The following is a 13,006-nucleotide window of genomic DNA, read 5'->3' as shown; positions in this document are numbered from 1 at the left end:
CAGTGAGGTAGCATCTGCTGTGGAGCGATTGTGGCAAAAGGCGAATTGCAGTAGGTTCAGATCTTTATTAGGTACAAATTAATTTTGGCTCATGAAATCATCAGTAAACCTGCAATGACACATTCTTAGCAGTAAAGGATTGCAGCACATTTGAGTTCATTAGACTGGTAGAAACAAATTTTAGACTGAAAAATGCTCACAACAAAATGTTGATTAAGGTGTTACCCTCCCATCACCCAAGGCACTTCTCACTGTAATTGCAGAAAATGAAAAACTTGTCCCTACATCTCCTCTGACACCTCCCTGAGTGAAAACAAAGACTTCTCAGGTGAACAGAACTCAACATCTACACCATCCAACCTAATCTAGTGCATTTGGCATAATCGATGTGGCCTCCTCTATATTAGTAAGAACAAACACAGATTGGATGACCCCCTTCACCAAACATCTATGCTCTGTTGTAGGATTAAACTTGAACTTCCTGTAGACAAACACTTCAACTCCCCCACCATTCCTACTGTGACATATCTGCCCTCTACCTTATCCACTGTCATGGTGAGGTCAAAGGTAACTTGAGGAAAAACACATTATATTCCTCCTGGACAGCCTTCAGCCTACATGGACATCGATTTCCTTTTCCCAATTTCAGGTGCCCCCCCCCCCCCCCCCAAACCTGGTTCCTCTACTACCTACTCCAATGCTTATTTTCCCCTTTAACATTTTTTCCATTCCTTTCACCCTGAATCAAAATATTGACTATTTCTACCCATGGATACTATCTGACCCACTAAATTCCACCAGCAGTTCATTGCTTTCCAAAGATTGCAGCATCTGAAGTCTTTGTGTTTCACTGTTTAGCTCAGGGGACCCAAACTTTTTAGACCATCAACCCCTTCATGGAATACTGATCCCTCATCAACCCCTAGGCATGGAATCCTGGTGCTGGACACAGCAGTGGGGGGGGGGGGGGGGAAGAGGTGGGCACTACCAAAGGTACAAAGAACACATACATCTTTCTTCTACACTCAGTCTGTCCTCCTATTCAGTCTCAGCTTATTCAAAGGCCGAAGCCAAACACAACATGGCAGCCACCAAGGCCCGCTCTCACAAGAGGTTGTGGTCAACCTGCCATAAAGTGCTATTCCATCATCCACCGTTGCTTTCCACCGCAAAGATTCAATCGACCCACCCCTGGCATTTATCAATGCCTTGGATAGCGCCATCGACCCCCCACCCCCCCCCCGGTTGATATCAACCACTTTGGAGACCCCTGAATAAAAATCTTAGTTGCACAAGTGGTTGAAGTGTCACTGGCCATAACTTTAAGCTTCAAGAAAATTATAGAAAGGGACAAGGATAAAAGAAAAAAAGTAAGCAAGTACAGAGAACTGAAAATGGGGTAAGAACCATCAGGACTACTTGAGAAGGGCAAAGAGGGATCACAAAATACCACCAAAAGATAAGTATAATCCTAAAGCATTTCTTTTCACTATATTAAGGACATGAGAGCCATTATGGATAAGAATGAGATCCAGGAGGGACAAAGGTAAATTCCTTGCAGGGATCAAGAAGTGAGCAAGGTTTTAAATTAATAATCCTCATGGTTGATATTCACAAACAATAAAGGCATTATAGGAGGAGTTCAAATGCCATAAAAAAGGTACGAGATGTCTTTGCAGGCCTACAGTGCATCAAACCCATCACCTCATGAGATGCATCTAGCACTGCTAAAGGAAGCAAGAGAAAAGATTGCTGGTGTGCTTATTTTTAAGTCTTCACTGGACTGGAGTGCAAGATAACTGGAAACAGCAAATGTGGTGCAAGAAAAGCAACAAAAATAAACCAAATAATTACAAGCCCATAATAAGGGAAAATTCAAAGGAACAGGATTAATTTACAGTTTTAAAGTCAGGGATTATCAAAGACAACCAACATCACATTGTTTGGGAAAGATCCTATCTGACCAATATTAGTAACTTTTTCCCTCAAGGTAACAAAATGGGTTGATGTGGGCCTTGCAGCTGATGTATTCTCTACTGCCATTAGTAAGACACGACATGGCCAACTCGTCCTAAAGTCTGTGGGATACAAGGCAAGACGACAAATTGAACTGAGTATAGAATAGTAGCGGGCTGACTTTGTGGTTGAAAGCGCGCGAGCCGAGTTTGTGCACAAGGATCTGTGTAGAATATCCAATGGAGAATGGTATTCTTGATAAATTACCATCGAGCAAGCCCCCAATTTTAACCAGTGATTCAAATGGCCTATAGAATAGGAATCAAATGCTAACATTTGTTAGCAATCATGTAAATGGAAGATTTGGCTGGATGATGCTCCCTCAATTAATCAACATTGACACAAGGGTATGCTTTGCGATTATACCTCGAAATTGGCAGCGAGTTGACGAAGTTATTAATCATGGAAACAAAAGTAATTATATGCTTGAATTCATTTGATCAGATATAATAATAACCAAAGTCGTAATTGGGGGTGTGGGGGGGGAGGGGGGAGGGGAGGGGGGGGGGAGGGGGGAGGGGAGGGGGGGGGAGGGGGGAGGGGAGGGGGGAGGGGAGGGGGGAGGGGAGGGGGGAGGGGGGAGGGGAGGGGGAGGGGGAGGGGGGAGGGGAGGAGGGGGGGGAGGGGAGGAGGGGGGGAGGGGAGGAGGGGGGGGAGGGGAGGAGGGGGGGAGGGGAGGAGGGGGGGGGAGGGGAGGAGGGGGGGGGAGGGGAGGAGAGGGGAGGAGGGGGGGGGAGGGGGGGGGAGGGGGGGGGGGAGGGGAGGAGGGGAGGAGGGGGGGGAGGGGAGGAGGGGGGGGAGGGGAGGAGGGGGGGAGGGGAGGAGGGGGGGGAGGGGAGGAGGGGGGGGAGGGGAGGAGGGGGGGGAGGGGAGGAGGGGGGGGGAGGGGAGGAGGGGGGGGAGGGGAGGAGGGGGGGAGGGGAGGAGGGGGGGGAGGGGAGGAGGGGGGGGGAGGGGAGGAGGGGGGGGAGGGGAGGAGGGGGGGGGAGGGGAGGAGGGGGGGGGAGGGGAGGAGGGGGGGGAGGGGAGGGGGGGGGAGGGGAGGAGGGGGGGGAGGGGAGGAGGGGGGGGGAGGGGAGGAGGGGGGGGAGGGGAGGAGGGGGGGGGAGGGGAGGAGGGGGGGGAGGGGAGGAGGGGGGGGGAGGGGAGGAGGGGGGGGAGGGGAGGAGGGGGGGGGAGGGGAGGAGGGGGGGGAGGGGAGGAGGGGGGGGGAGGGGAGGAGGGGGGGGGAGGGGAGGAGGGGGGGGGAGGGGAGGAGGGGGGGGGAGGGGAGGAGGGGGGGGGAGGGGAGGAGGGGGGGGGAGGGGAGGAGGGGGGGGGAGGGGAGGAGGGGGGGGGAGGGGAGGAGGGGGGGGGAGGGGAGGAGGGGGGGGGAGGGGAGGAGGGGGGGGGAGGGGAGGAGGGGGGGGGAGGGGAGGAGGGGGGGGGTGGAGATAGAAATTATGCACACCCGTACACGAATTGTAAGTAAATGTCTAACCAATGTAAATGACGTTTAAGGAATGGAAGGGTTGAAATGGTGAAAAGTTGAGGCATCCCAAGTAAAGTGGAGAGACTCATGAAGATGAGGAAAAACTTGACTGGAGGGATGAACGATGCCGGGCAGACGATGAGGGCGGTCTCCTCCTCTTACCTGTGACAGGAGTCTCGGGTTGGCGCAGCCGAAGAGGGACGAGCTGGAGCTGAAGCTGATGGCCCCTCGCCGGCTCAGGACGTGCTTGGGTACCGGACTGTCGAGAGGCAGCACCGGTAACTGGTACTGGTAACATACTGCCATTGAACCGGGATCGGGGCGGGTTCTCGGAACTCACGGGCGCTGGAGAAACAAAGGAAAAAGAAAAACCACAGCGATATCAATGCAGCAGGCACTGGCAGTGGAGGGGCTGGGGAAGAGGGGTCGGGTCGGGCCGGGCTCGCGCACACGCCCGCCGCCACAAGTCGCTTGCCTTGGCGCTGCGGGCCGCTTCAGGGATCTCGTTTTCCGAGTGAACTGGCGCTCTCGTCAATCTCAGTCACCGACCCCTGGACGCAGCCGCTTCCTCCCAGTCCCATCTTGGGTGCGCGCTCTCCTGCTGCCTCATCGGATGCCGGCGGCGTCTATCTGAGAAAGCCCACGGACGGCAGGGCCAGGCTCGGCCTACACGTGAGGGCCTTCTTCCCCTTTCTTCGTTTTCTCTTTTCCTCTTTCGAGCAGCGCTTCTTCATTTCTCGCGGCCTCTTGCGAGACACTTCATCTCCGGCCCGAGAAGGACGGGGTTGCTTGACCCGGATCCGTCCCCGCGGCCGCCTCGAGCTGCGATCACCTCGGTGCGGGATCAACGGCCCCGAACCCCGTGTGCACGCGGCTACCGCGAAATCCTGGAGCTGCTCCTTCCCCGATACATCACGGAGCACTAAAAGAGGGATAATTGGATCGCTCCTTTAACCCGCGCCCAGAAGACTCCACAAATATTCTTTCGCCTGAGTGATTGAATTTGCTTTCAGAAACCAACCACCTGCCGGTGCGGTTGTTCCAGCAGGGAACGAAACAAGCCAATGACAGATCGGAAATGTTTTCATCGTTTTTTTCCTATTGGTCCATTTTTGTTTTTAAAAATGTCACCTGAAACGCGATTGGATAAACTCGGAGCGCCGCTCTCCCTGAGTTTTTCACGTTCCCGGAGAACCTGTACTAGAAAGCAGACAGTGCAGAGAGGGTATTCCTGCAATCTGGGTTTGCCCTTTGGCTGATGAACACTAATGCAGGTAACCACCTTCCAGTGACTCATCTTCCAACCTTATCAACTCTTCTGAGTACACTTTTGCAATGATTTGGAGCAGCTTGTTGCAGTAAAACATTATGCGTCATGAATTATTTAACGAACGGCAAAGGCTGCATTATTCATGACATTTCCAATGTACAATTGCACTGATTTTTTTTAATTGGATGGAACTGTGTATAGATTTGATTTTTAATACTTTATTTTGTAACAAATATGCAATGGCAGTTCGAATCTCACCTAATCTATGTGTTAAGTCGTTTTTGCTATTGGAAATTAAACCATAATTTCAATCTGAAACCCTTCATCAAGGCAGACATCAAGAACCAAAAAGTTTCAAACCAAAAAGTGAACCATTATTTTTCTTCCACTGTGCGTTGAACCAGTTGAGTTCCTCCAGCAGATTCAGATTCCAGTAACAGCAGTCTCCTATGTGTTTTCAATCTGACATGAATTTGAATGACCTTTAGTATTCAAGAGACTGTGTGGTGTGGCCATAATCCAACCAAATAATGAATCAGGTTAAAGAGGTCATTTATGGGTTAGAACTTCCTTCTACTTTTTAGAGTTTCTATTAGCTTCTATTTAACATTTAGAATTTAAAAAAAGTTTGGGGAAAACCTTGTTACATAAATAAGAGTTGGTAATTGTCGGACTCTGGCTTTACCTTACTCTTAATTTAGTCTATGTGTAGTCTGAGTCAGCATGTTCTTTGAATGAAGTGATAGGAGAAGGTATTCGGTTCAACAGTCAATTTATTACACAGCACAAAAATAAAACTTAACAGAGCTCTGGGTCAACCGTTAGTTCATAGGTCACCTGCACAGTGAGCTACTCCCCAAGACTGACCCCTATTGTCCAGTTGGCTCAGTTTATATAGATCAACCTTATCATACAGAACAAAAGTTGGCTTCCTTTGCTAGATTTCATTATCATACAGAACAAAAGTTGTCTTCCTTTGCTAGATCTTTTTGCATAAGGGTTATCACAAGTCATCTCCTGTTTTGCAGATATCTGGGTTGTAGCACTCCCATCTTAATCCTCCAGGCCAGACTATCCTGTTGATTTGATCAGAAATTAATTCATCCCCAGATATTTCTAATCACCATTCTGTTCCTGTCTGGCCAATTTCTGCTGTTCTCTTAAACACCTCCTCATGCCTTAATCTTCCTCCTAGACTGGTTTCGAGATGGCAGAGGTCGACAGCATCGAGTCCACGCTGCTGAAGATCCAGCTGCGCTAGGTGGGTCACGTCTCCAGAATGGAGGACCTTCGCCTTCCCAAGATCGTGTTATATGGCGAGCTCTCCTCTGGCCACCGTGACAGTGGTGCACCAAAGAAAAGGTACAAGGACTGCCTAAAGAAATCTCTTGGTGCCTGCCACATTGACCACCGCCAGTGGGCTGATATCGCCTCAAACCGTGCATCTTGGCGCCTCAACAGTTTGGCGGGCAGCAACCTCCTTTGAAGAAGACCGCAGAGCCCACCTCACTGACAAAAGGCAAAGGAGGAAAAACCCAACCCCAACCAACCAATTTTCCCCTGCAGCCGCTGCAACCATGTCTGCCTGTCCCGCATCGGACTTGTCAGCCACAAACGAGCCTGCAGCTGACGTGGACTTTTTACCCCCTCCATAAATCTTCGTCCGCGAAGCCAAGCCAAAGAGAAAAGAAAAAAGAGATTTGGGAGCAGACCATTTTGCTCAGCCAACTTTGCTCCATGCTGTGATTGCCACTTAATCACATTCCTCTTTTCCCCTGAACCATGCAGTAAATATACACTTATTAATTAATCATTTCTTTCATAATGTTTTAACCCCTAGATCCCAACAGTCCCCCTTTTGGTCTCAGGAAACTGAGACCAACCACCTGTTACCTTATGGGACCAAGAGCTCAAGAGTTTTTGCAAGGACCGGCATCTCCGACCCCTTGTTAAACTTAACCTCACAAACTTGGCCATTATGAACACACTTCAGTTCAGTGTTCAGAAACATCAGTCCAATCCGCAAAGTACTGTTTCGGTTAGTTATGGGCCTCCCAGGCTGACCACAAACCCTTTGTACAGTTGTTTCCTTCTCCAGATGCTTCAAAGGCTAGGAACAACATCACCCATAGTCCCCACATAGTGTCTATCACAGCCCCCTAAATTCTGTTGACTTCAATATAGAAATATCACTTCAAATACTGAAATACAGTCACCGTAATCCAATAGTCTCTTTAAAGGGACGTATTAAGTGTTCTTAGTCCGTGGTTTCTTCACAGAGTCCCAGTCATCTCCGTTCGAATCTGTTCCAGTGTCCGTGTTGGTGGGTCCGTTGCTGTTCACTGACTCCAATGATACCACGTCTCGCCTTTTCCCTGTAGTCGAACTGCATGGGACGTCCTCTCCACCACTCTGTAGGGTCCTGTCCACCTGGGCTCCGACCACTTTCTTTTGATGACCTTTAGCAGAACCCACTCCGCGACTGAAGGTATCGGTGTTTCCCCTTCTCTGTTGGGACTTGTGACCTGTTGTGAAAAATCTGACACCAGAGCCGTTAGTTTATCATAATAAAGCTTGCATCCCATTGAACTTACCTCATTCTTCGTAGTATGAATTCCGGCTCCTGGTCCTGGAAACTGGTGCCCTGTTTGTAGTTCATATGGAGTGAATCCTGTCACAGAACTTACCGAACTCCTTATTGACATTAATGCCAGGGGCAACACATCCACCCAATTTAGTTTGGTCCGTGCCTGTACTTTCCCGATCTTACCTTTTATTGTTTGGTTCATCCTCTCCACTTTCCCTTGGGATTGTGGATGGTACACCGTTCCAAAGGCATGTTTCAATCCCAACATTGCTTCTACCTCCTTTAGATCGTTATTCTTAAAATGACTTCCATTATCGGACCTAATTTTTCTGGGAAATCCATGTCTCGGAATATACTGGTTGATCAGGAATTTACATACCGTCCTTGCATCTTCTCTTTTGGCAGGGATTGCCTCCGGCCACCCTGTGAACACATCTACTGCTACTAAGAGGTATCGATAGCCACTTACCCTCTCAATCATGTCCGTATAATCAAGTACGATTTCCTGCCCTGGTAACTTAGGTAGCGGGAACTGACCTTCATGTGGCTTTACAGTCGCCTTTACATTGAAAGGTATACATACCTCACACTCTCTAATATGGTTCTCCAACATCGCCGGCAGGAAGGGGTGCCACCAATGTATCAAGTACCTTATCATCTGCTTCTTTCCACAGTGTGTTAGCCCATGCGCCTCCTCGAGGAGGGGTTTCATGAGTCCAAATGGTAAAACTGGCCTCCCATCTATCGATCTCCATAGTCCTTGATCCTCGGTTGCCCCCCTTTCCTCCCATACCATCCTTTCCTGAGGTGATGCCTTTGCTTGTTCCTGTATTATTACTTCTACCCTACACGGTGGTAATAAGTCATGTGCTGTTCTGTCTGCCTGTATCATAATAAACTGAGGGCCGTATCCTGCTGCCCTTTTAGCGGCCATGTCCGCTTCCTGATTTCCCCGAGCCACCATCGTATCTGTTCTATCATGTCCTTTACATTTAAGAACTGCTAATGCCCTTGGTTTCAGGAGGGCCTCAGCCAGTTTCCTAACGTCCTTCTCGTGTTTAATTGGGGTCATTGCTGCTGTTAAAAACCCACTTCTAATCCATTGACTAAGCTCAACCTGTATTGTCCCTACCACATATGCCAAGTCTGTATATATATATATTGACCTCCTTCCCTTCTGCCCATTCTAATGCTGCTATCATTTCCTGTAGTTCTGCGAGTTGTGCTGACTCCTTTCCTCTCACTGTCCCTGTAATGATTTCTTCAAATCCTCCTGTAGTTTTTCGTACCACCGCATAGGCAGCTTTCAATCCATCTGTGGGGTGTCTGTAACAACACCCATCTGTAAATGAGGTTTCATCTGGTTCTCTTAAGGGTGTAGCCTGTAAGTCAGGTCTTATTTTAATATCCTTCACTACCCTCTTCTCACAACAGTTGTGGTTCTCCCTCTCCCATATTGTCTGCCATGTTAATGCCTTCATGGGTAAATGTAACATTTGGAGCATTCAGGATCTTTTCTAGTCTTGTCTGCCTTAGCGAAGTCATTGTAAATGCTGTCGAGCTCACAAATGCTACAATGCTATGTGTTGTTAATACCGTCAGGCCATGTCCCATTACTATGTGTGCCACCTTTTGTAAAATCTTTGCTACTCCCGCTGCATGTTTCGTACATGGTGGGTGTCTGTCTTCCGTCGGGTCTAGTGTGATACTCACATACATGAGCACACATCTTCCACCCCCTTTTTTCTGAAAAAGAACACCATCAATTGTGTGTGTTTTTTCAGAAACATCCAAAAAGAAAGGTAGTTTATAATTTGGAATCGCCAAATCTATAGCTGTTGTAAGAGCTTGCTTCAATAGAATAAAACTCATCTCAGCCTGTGCAGTCCAATCAAGTGTAGCTCCCAGATTCCTCATCCCCTGCTCATTCACCAAAGTTCGCAGTGGATGTGTCAACTCACCATACAATGGGATAAACTGCCTACTATAACCTGACAAACCCAAAAACGAAAGCATCTCTTTTACTGTCTTTGGTTTTGGATGATGTAGTATCGCTGTTCGATGTGTAGGGGAAATCCCTGTGCCTTTCGCTGAGACCATTCTCCCTAAAAAGGTGACCACCTGCCTGCAGCATTGCAGCTTTGAGCGAGAGACTTTAAAGCCTGCCTTGAACAGCTGCACTAGCAGGAGACAGGTGGCCTCCAAACAGGAAGTATGATCAGGTGCTGCTAATAGGATGTCATCTACTTACTGGATCAGAATTACCCCACCTGGCAGTGCTAGCCCCCCCAGCTGTTCTTTCAACACCAGATTGAAAATCCCTGGAGATAAGATAAAGCCCTGCGGAAGCCTAGTATACCGCAACTTTCTACCTCTGTACGTGAACGAAAACACATCTCTTAATGGTTCTGCCAGCGGCAAGCAAAAGAAAGCATTCGCTAAATCTATGCAAGAGAACCACTTGTGGTTGGGGGTTAAAGCAGTCATGGCAGTACATGGGTTTGGTACTGGAACTGTGGGTGTTCTCACAATACCATTGATGCGCCTTAAGTCATGGGCCATCCGATATTTGCCCGTGTCTTGTTTAGGAACAGGTAAGATGGGTGTATTCCAACTAGAACACGAATGTTCCAACACCCCTGAATACATAAGGCCATCAATGGTATCTGCCAAACCTTCCTCAGCTTCAGGTTTGTGGGGATACTGCATCTGCCAAATAGGGGTGTAATCTGACAGTTCGAAGGTTATGGGATCAACCTGCTGACAAAAACCCACATCTGCTGATCCCACTGACCACAGATTCTCAGGGAGAGAATCTAGCATAGGGGCCGAGTCGGGGTGATCCATCTTCTCTCTACCATGAAAGCGTTCAATCTGTCTATGCTCAAGGAGGACTTGATCATATGTCGGAGACAAAATTCTGTATGCCTGACCAGATGAGGAGAACTGCACTGTCGGTATTTGGGTGTCAGACCAGTCACTAAGGGACCTCAAGTTCCGACACATCGGTCCCAAATCTTTTGCCTGGTGAGTAGTGCCAATTGCAAGGGTGACATGAGGAATGCCCTCACCTGCCATCTCATACCATTCCAGCTGTTCAGATGTCAGTACCACCGTAGCGGCCACTCCCTCCTTTCCTACCACTATGTAGTCCGAATTAATTTCCCATAGCATGCCCTCTACCTCTTCATAAAAGGCATTCTGATACATTTCATCCCCATCCCTATCGTAAAAGAGGGTCATATGGGGGGGGGGGGGTCCGAGGGAGGGGTATACGGGTGTAACGTCTGGATCCACGGCTTCCATTGATTATAAAGCTTTAGCAGCCCTCCCTTCTGTGGGTCTTCTGGTTCCAACAGCCCCCAGTAAATGTCAGCCCATTGTCCCTCAGACGCGGATCCTCCAGCTGCCGCCAACAACATCTGAGAACCGGAATGAAGTGTAGTTACTGAACAGTTCATAGAATATCCATTTTGAAAGGTGACCTCTATTCCACTGGGTCCACAAAGGATCGATGCTCCGCACCTGACCAGCAGGTGTCTGCCCAAAAGATTGGTAGGGCACCTGGCTGACAAAATGTATTGATGTGTAAAAGTCTGTCCTGCCACAGAAGTGACTAGTGGTGTAGAAAACGGCAGATTTTCTGGTGTACCCGAGAACCCTATCAGCTGGACGCTAGAGGATGATGTTTTATCTTGAAACTCAGCGCCAGTGAGTGTTGAAAATCTGGCTCCCGTATCCACTAAAAAGGATACTTCCATGTCCATTACTTTAATCTGCAGGAAAGGGTCTGCCAACCTAGCCTGCTCGTGGGTGCTCGGGCTCTGTCACTGTGGGCAATATTGCTCCTCCTCTGTCAGCAAAGGGAATTGTCTCTTCGGAGCTAGAGCCACATAGGGTGCCTGATGTACCGGGGGTGGCACAGACGATCTCTGGGGCTGGACCCAATGCTCATTTTGTGGTGGTCCATATCCCCTTCCCCCAGTGTCCCGAGGATCCCAAGCCAGGGGGCAGTCTCTCTTCCAGTGTCCTGGCTGACCGCATACAAAACATACGGCTGGTTGCATTCGTGGAGCACCCCGACCTCTCCCTCTTACTCGGAATCCCCCCATTGGACCTCCCATTCTGGCCACATAGGTGGGACCCGGTGCCCAATATGGGGCTGGGTGCCAACTCATATTATTCCCTTGTGGTGGCTGCGGTGGCTGCTGAATCATCTGGTTCACACCCTTTGAGGAAATCTTTTTTGCCTCGTTTGCCTTTTTCCTAGCCTCTTCCAATTGAAGCTTAAGGAGTTGCACTTGTGCCGACTCCGTAGTTTGTTTGTCCTCCTTTTGCTTAGCCCTGTAACGTTTCATGTGATGGGTCAAATGTTTTTCCCATTGCTCACTCGAGCAGCCAGGAATATCAGGGTTATTCTCTAACGCTTCCCTAACTACAGCTGGCAGTCCACTCGTTACTGCAGCCCTAAAGAGTGTAGTCTGCAAGGGATCTGTGGCTGGGTGTACTCCTGCTTTATCCGTCCAACTCTCCTTACACTGACTCAAAAAGGTCAAGATCTCCTCATCCTCTGACTCCTTTTGTCTATTGTGAGGAGTGGGGGTGGTGTGATCCTCTGACATTCCTACCGAGAAGGCATTCTCAAGTGTCTGTTCTTGCTCTCTCTCATTTGTTTTTTCCAGTCGCATACTAGTTTCCCTCACTTTACATACATCATTCTGTATTTCCTTTGTTAACTTCTTCATTTCCTCCACCCTTTCCTGCATAACTCTCTTAAGTCTCTCCTTCGCCTCCTGGAGTTCGTGACCTGCTAATTCAGTGACATTCACTATTCCCTCATTTATCTGCATCACTGGCATCTGGGGAATAGGATAAGGTGGTGGCAATGTCTCTGGTAACTTTGGATATAGCGGGGCTGACGGCTTAACCTCCCCCGTATTCTCCTTTATGATAGGTGGTCCCTTTTTAATATCATGTTGAAGGTTCGCTTCCACAGCCATGCAAGCCAATGTCATATTGTGTAAATCTGCCCTTCTCTGTTCCTTCACTTCTCTCTGTGGTTTAAGCCTTCTTCTATTCCATATAGATCCTTGTCCCTTTGCCTCATGTTCCTGTACCTCCTTGGCTGCTTCCCTCTCTGCTTCTCCTAAGTACAGTACCAGCCGGATTTTTTCAAACCCTCATTGTTAGAAATTAAAGTACCTTTAAAGAAATTGCTCGAGACAAAAATTGAGAACAAAGAACATTTATTACTACAACAATGCAAAGTTGGGTGCTTCCCCTTACCCTGGGAATACACACATACACTGGGGCTCACCCAACTTTTATACAGTCAATTTCAGTATCAGAGTGCCCTCCCCCTTACATTCTTCTGCCCCCCTGGATGGGTTTGGCATAGGTAATCCTTCCTGCCTACGTGCAGTTTCAGTACACTTGGAGGACCAGGGGGGTATCCTGTGGGTGCCCCATCATGTCATTGTCCTTATTCACACCTTCCTGATTCTCTGGGCTACAGTCTCTTAATATGCAGAGTTGACTCATTCTATCTAGGGTTGGCTAATTTCATATGTATAAATCTGTGTATGGTTAGCTAATTAGAAATGTATGACTTGGTACTTCTGTCCAGGGCTAGGAGACCCTTATCTGATCCAGACTACCTCAA

General features: G+C 48.7%; 1 protein-coding gene and 1 long non-coding RNA gene across 7 annotated transcripts in view; one reads left to right on the top strand and one right to left on the bottom strand.

Annotated features, from left to right (window-relative positions):
• pde7a (phosphodiesterase 7A) overlaps window positions 1–4,602 on the bottom strand; it is a 134,155-nt gene extending 129,553 nt beyond the window's left edge. The window contains exons 1-2 of one of the 6 annotated variants that reach the window (XM_069921371.1): window positions 3,963–4,602; window positions 3,650–3,832 (exon numbers count right to left, since the gene is read on the bottom strand). In XM_069921371.1, coding sequence (XP_069777472.1) covers window positions 3,650–3,785 — 136 coding nt within the window. In that variant the 5' untranslated portion in view covers window positions 3,786–3,832; window positions 3,963–4,602. The remainder of the gene's footprint in view (window positions 1–3,649; window positions 3,833–3,962) is intronic. The other 5 variants (XM_069921370.1, XM_069921372.1, XM_069921374.1 and 2 more) reach the window with 5 other exon arrangements.
• On the top strand, window positions 3,475–7,350 carry LOC138755421 (uncharacterized). The gene is made up of 2 exons (XR_011352270.1): window positions 3,475–3,772; window positions 5,953–7,350. It is a non-coding gene; the product is annotated as an uncharacterized lncRNA (long non-coding RNA).
• Window positions 7,351–13,006: the final 5,656 nt, after the last annotated feature.

Source organism: Narcine bancroftii, chromosome 2 (assembly GCF_036971445.1).
Source record: "Narcine bancroftii isolate sNarBan1 chromosome 2, sNarBan1.hap1, whole genome shotgun sequence".
NCBI lineage: Eukaryota > Metazoa > Chordata > Chondrichthyes > Torpediniformes > Narcinidae > Narcine > Narcine bancroftii.
This window is presented reverse-complemented; position numbering and strand designations above follow the sequence as displayed.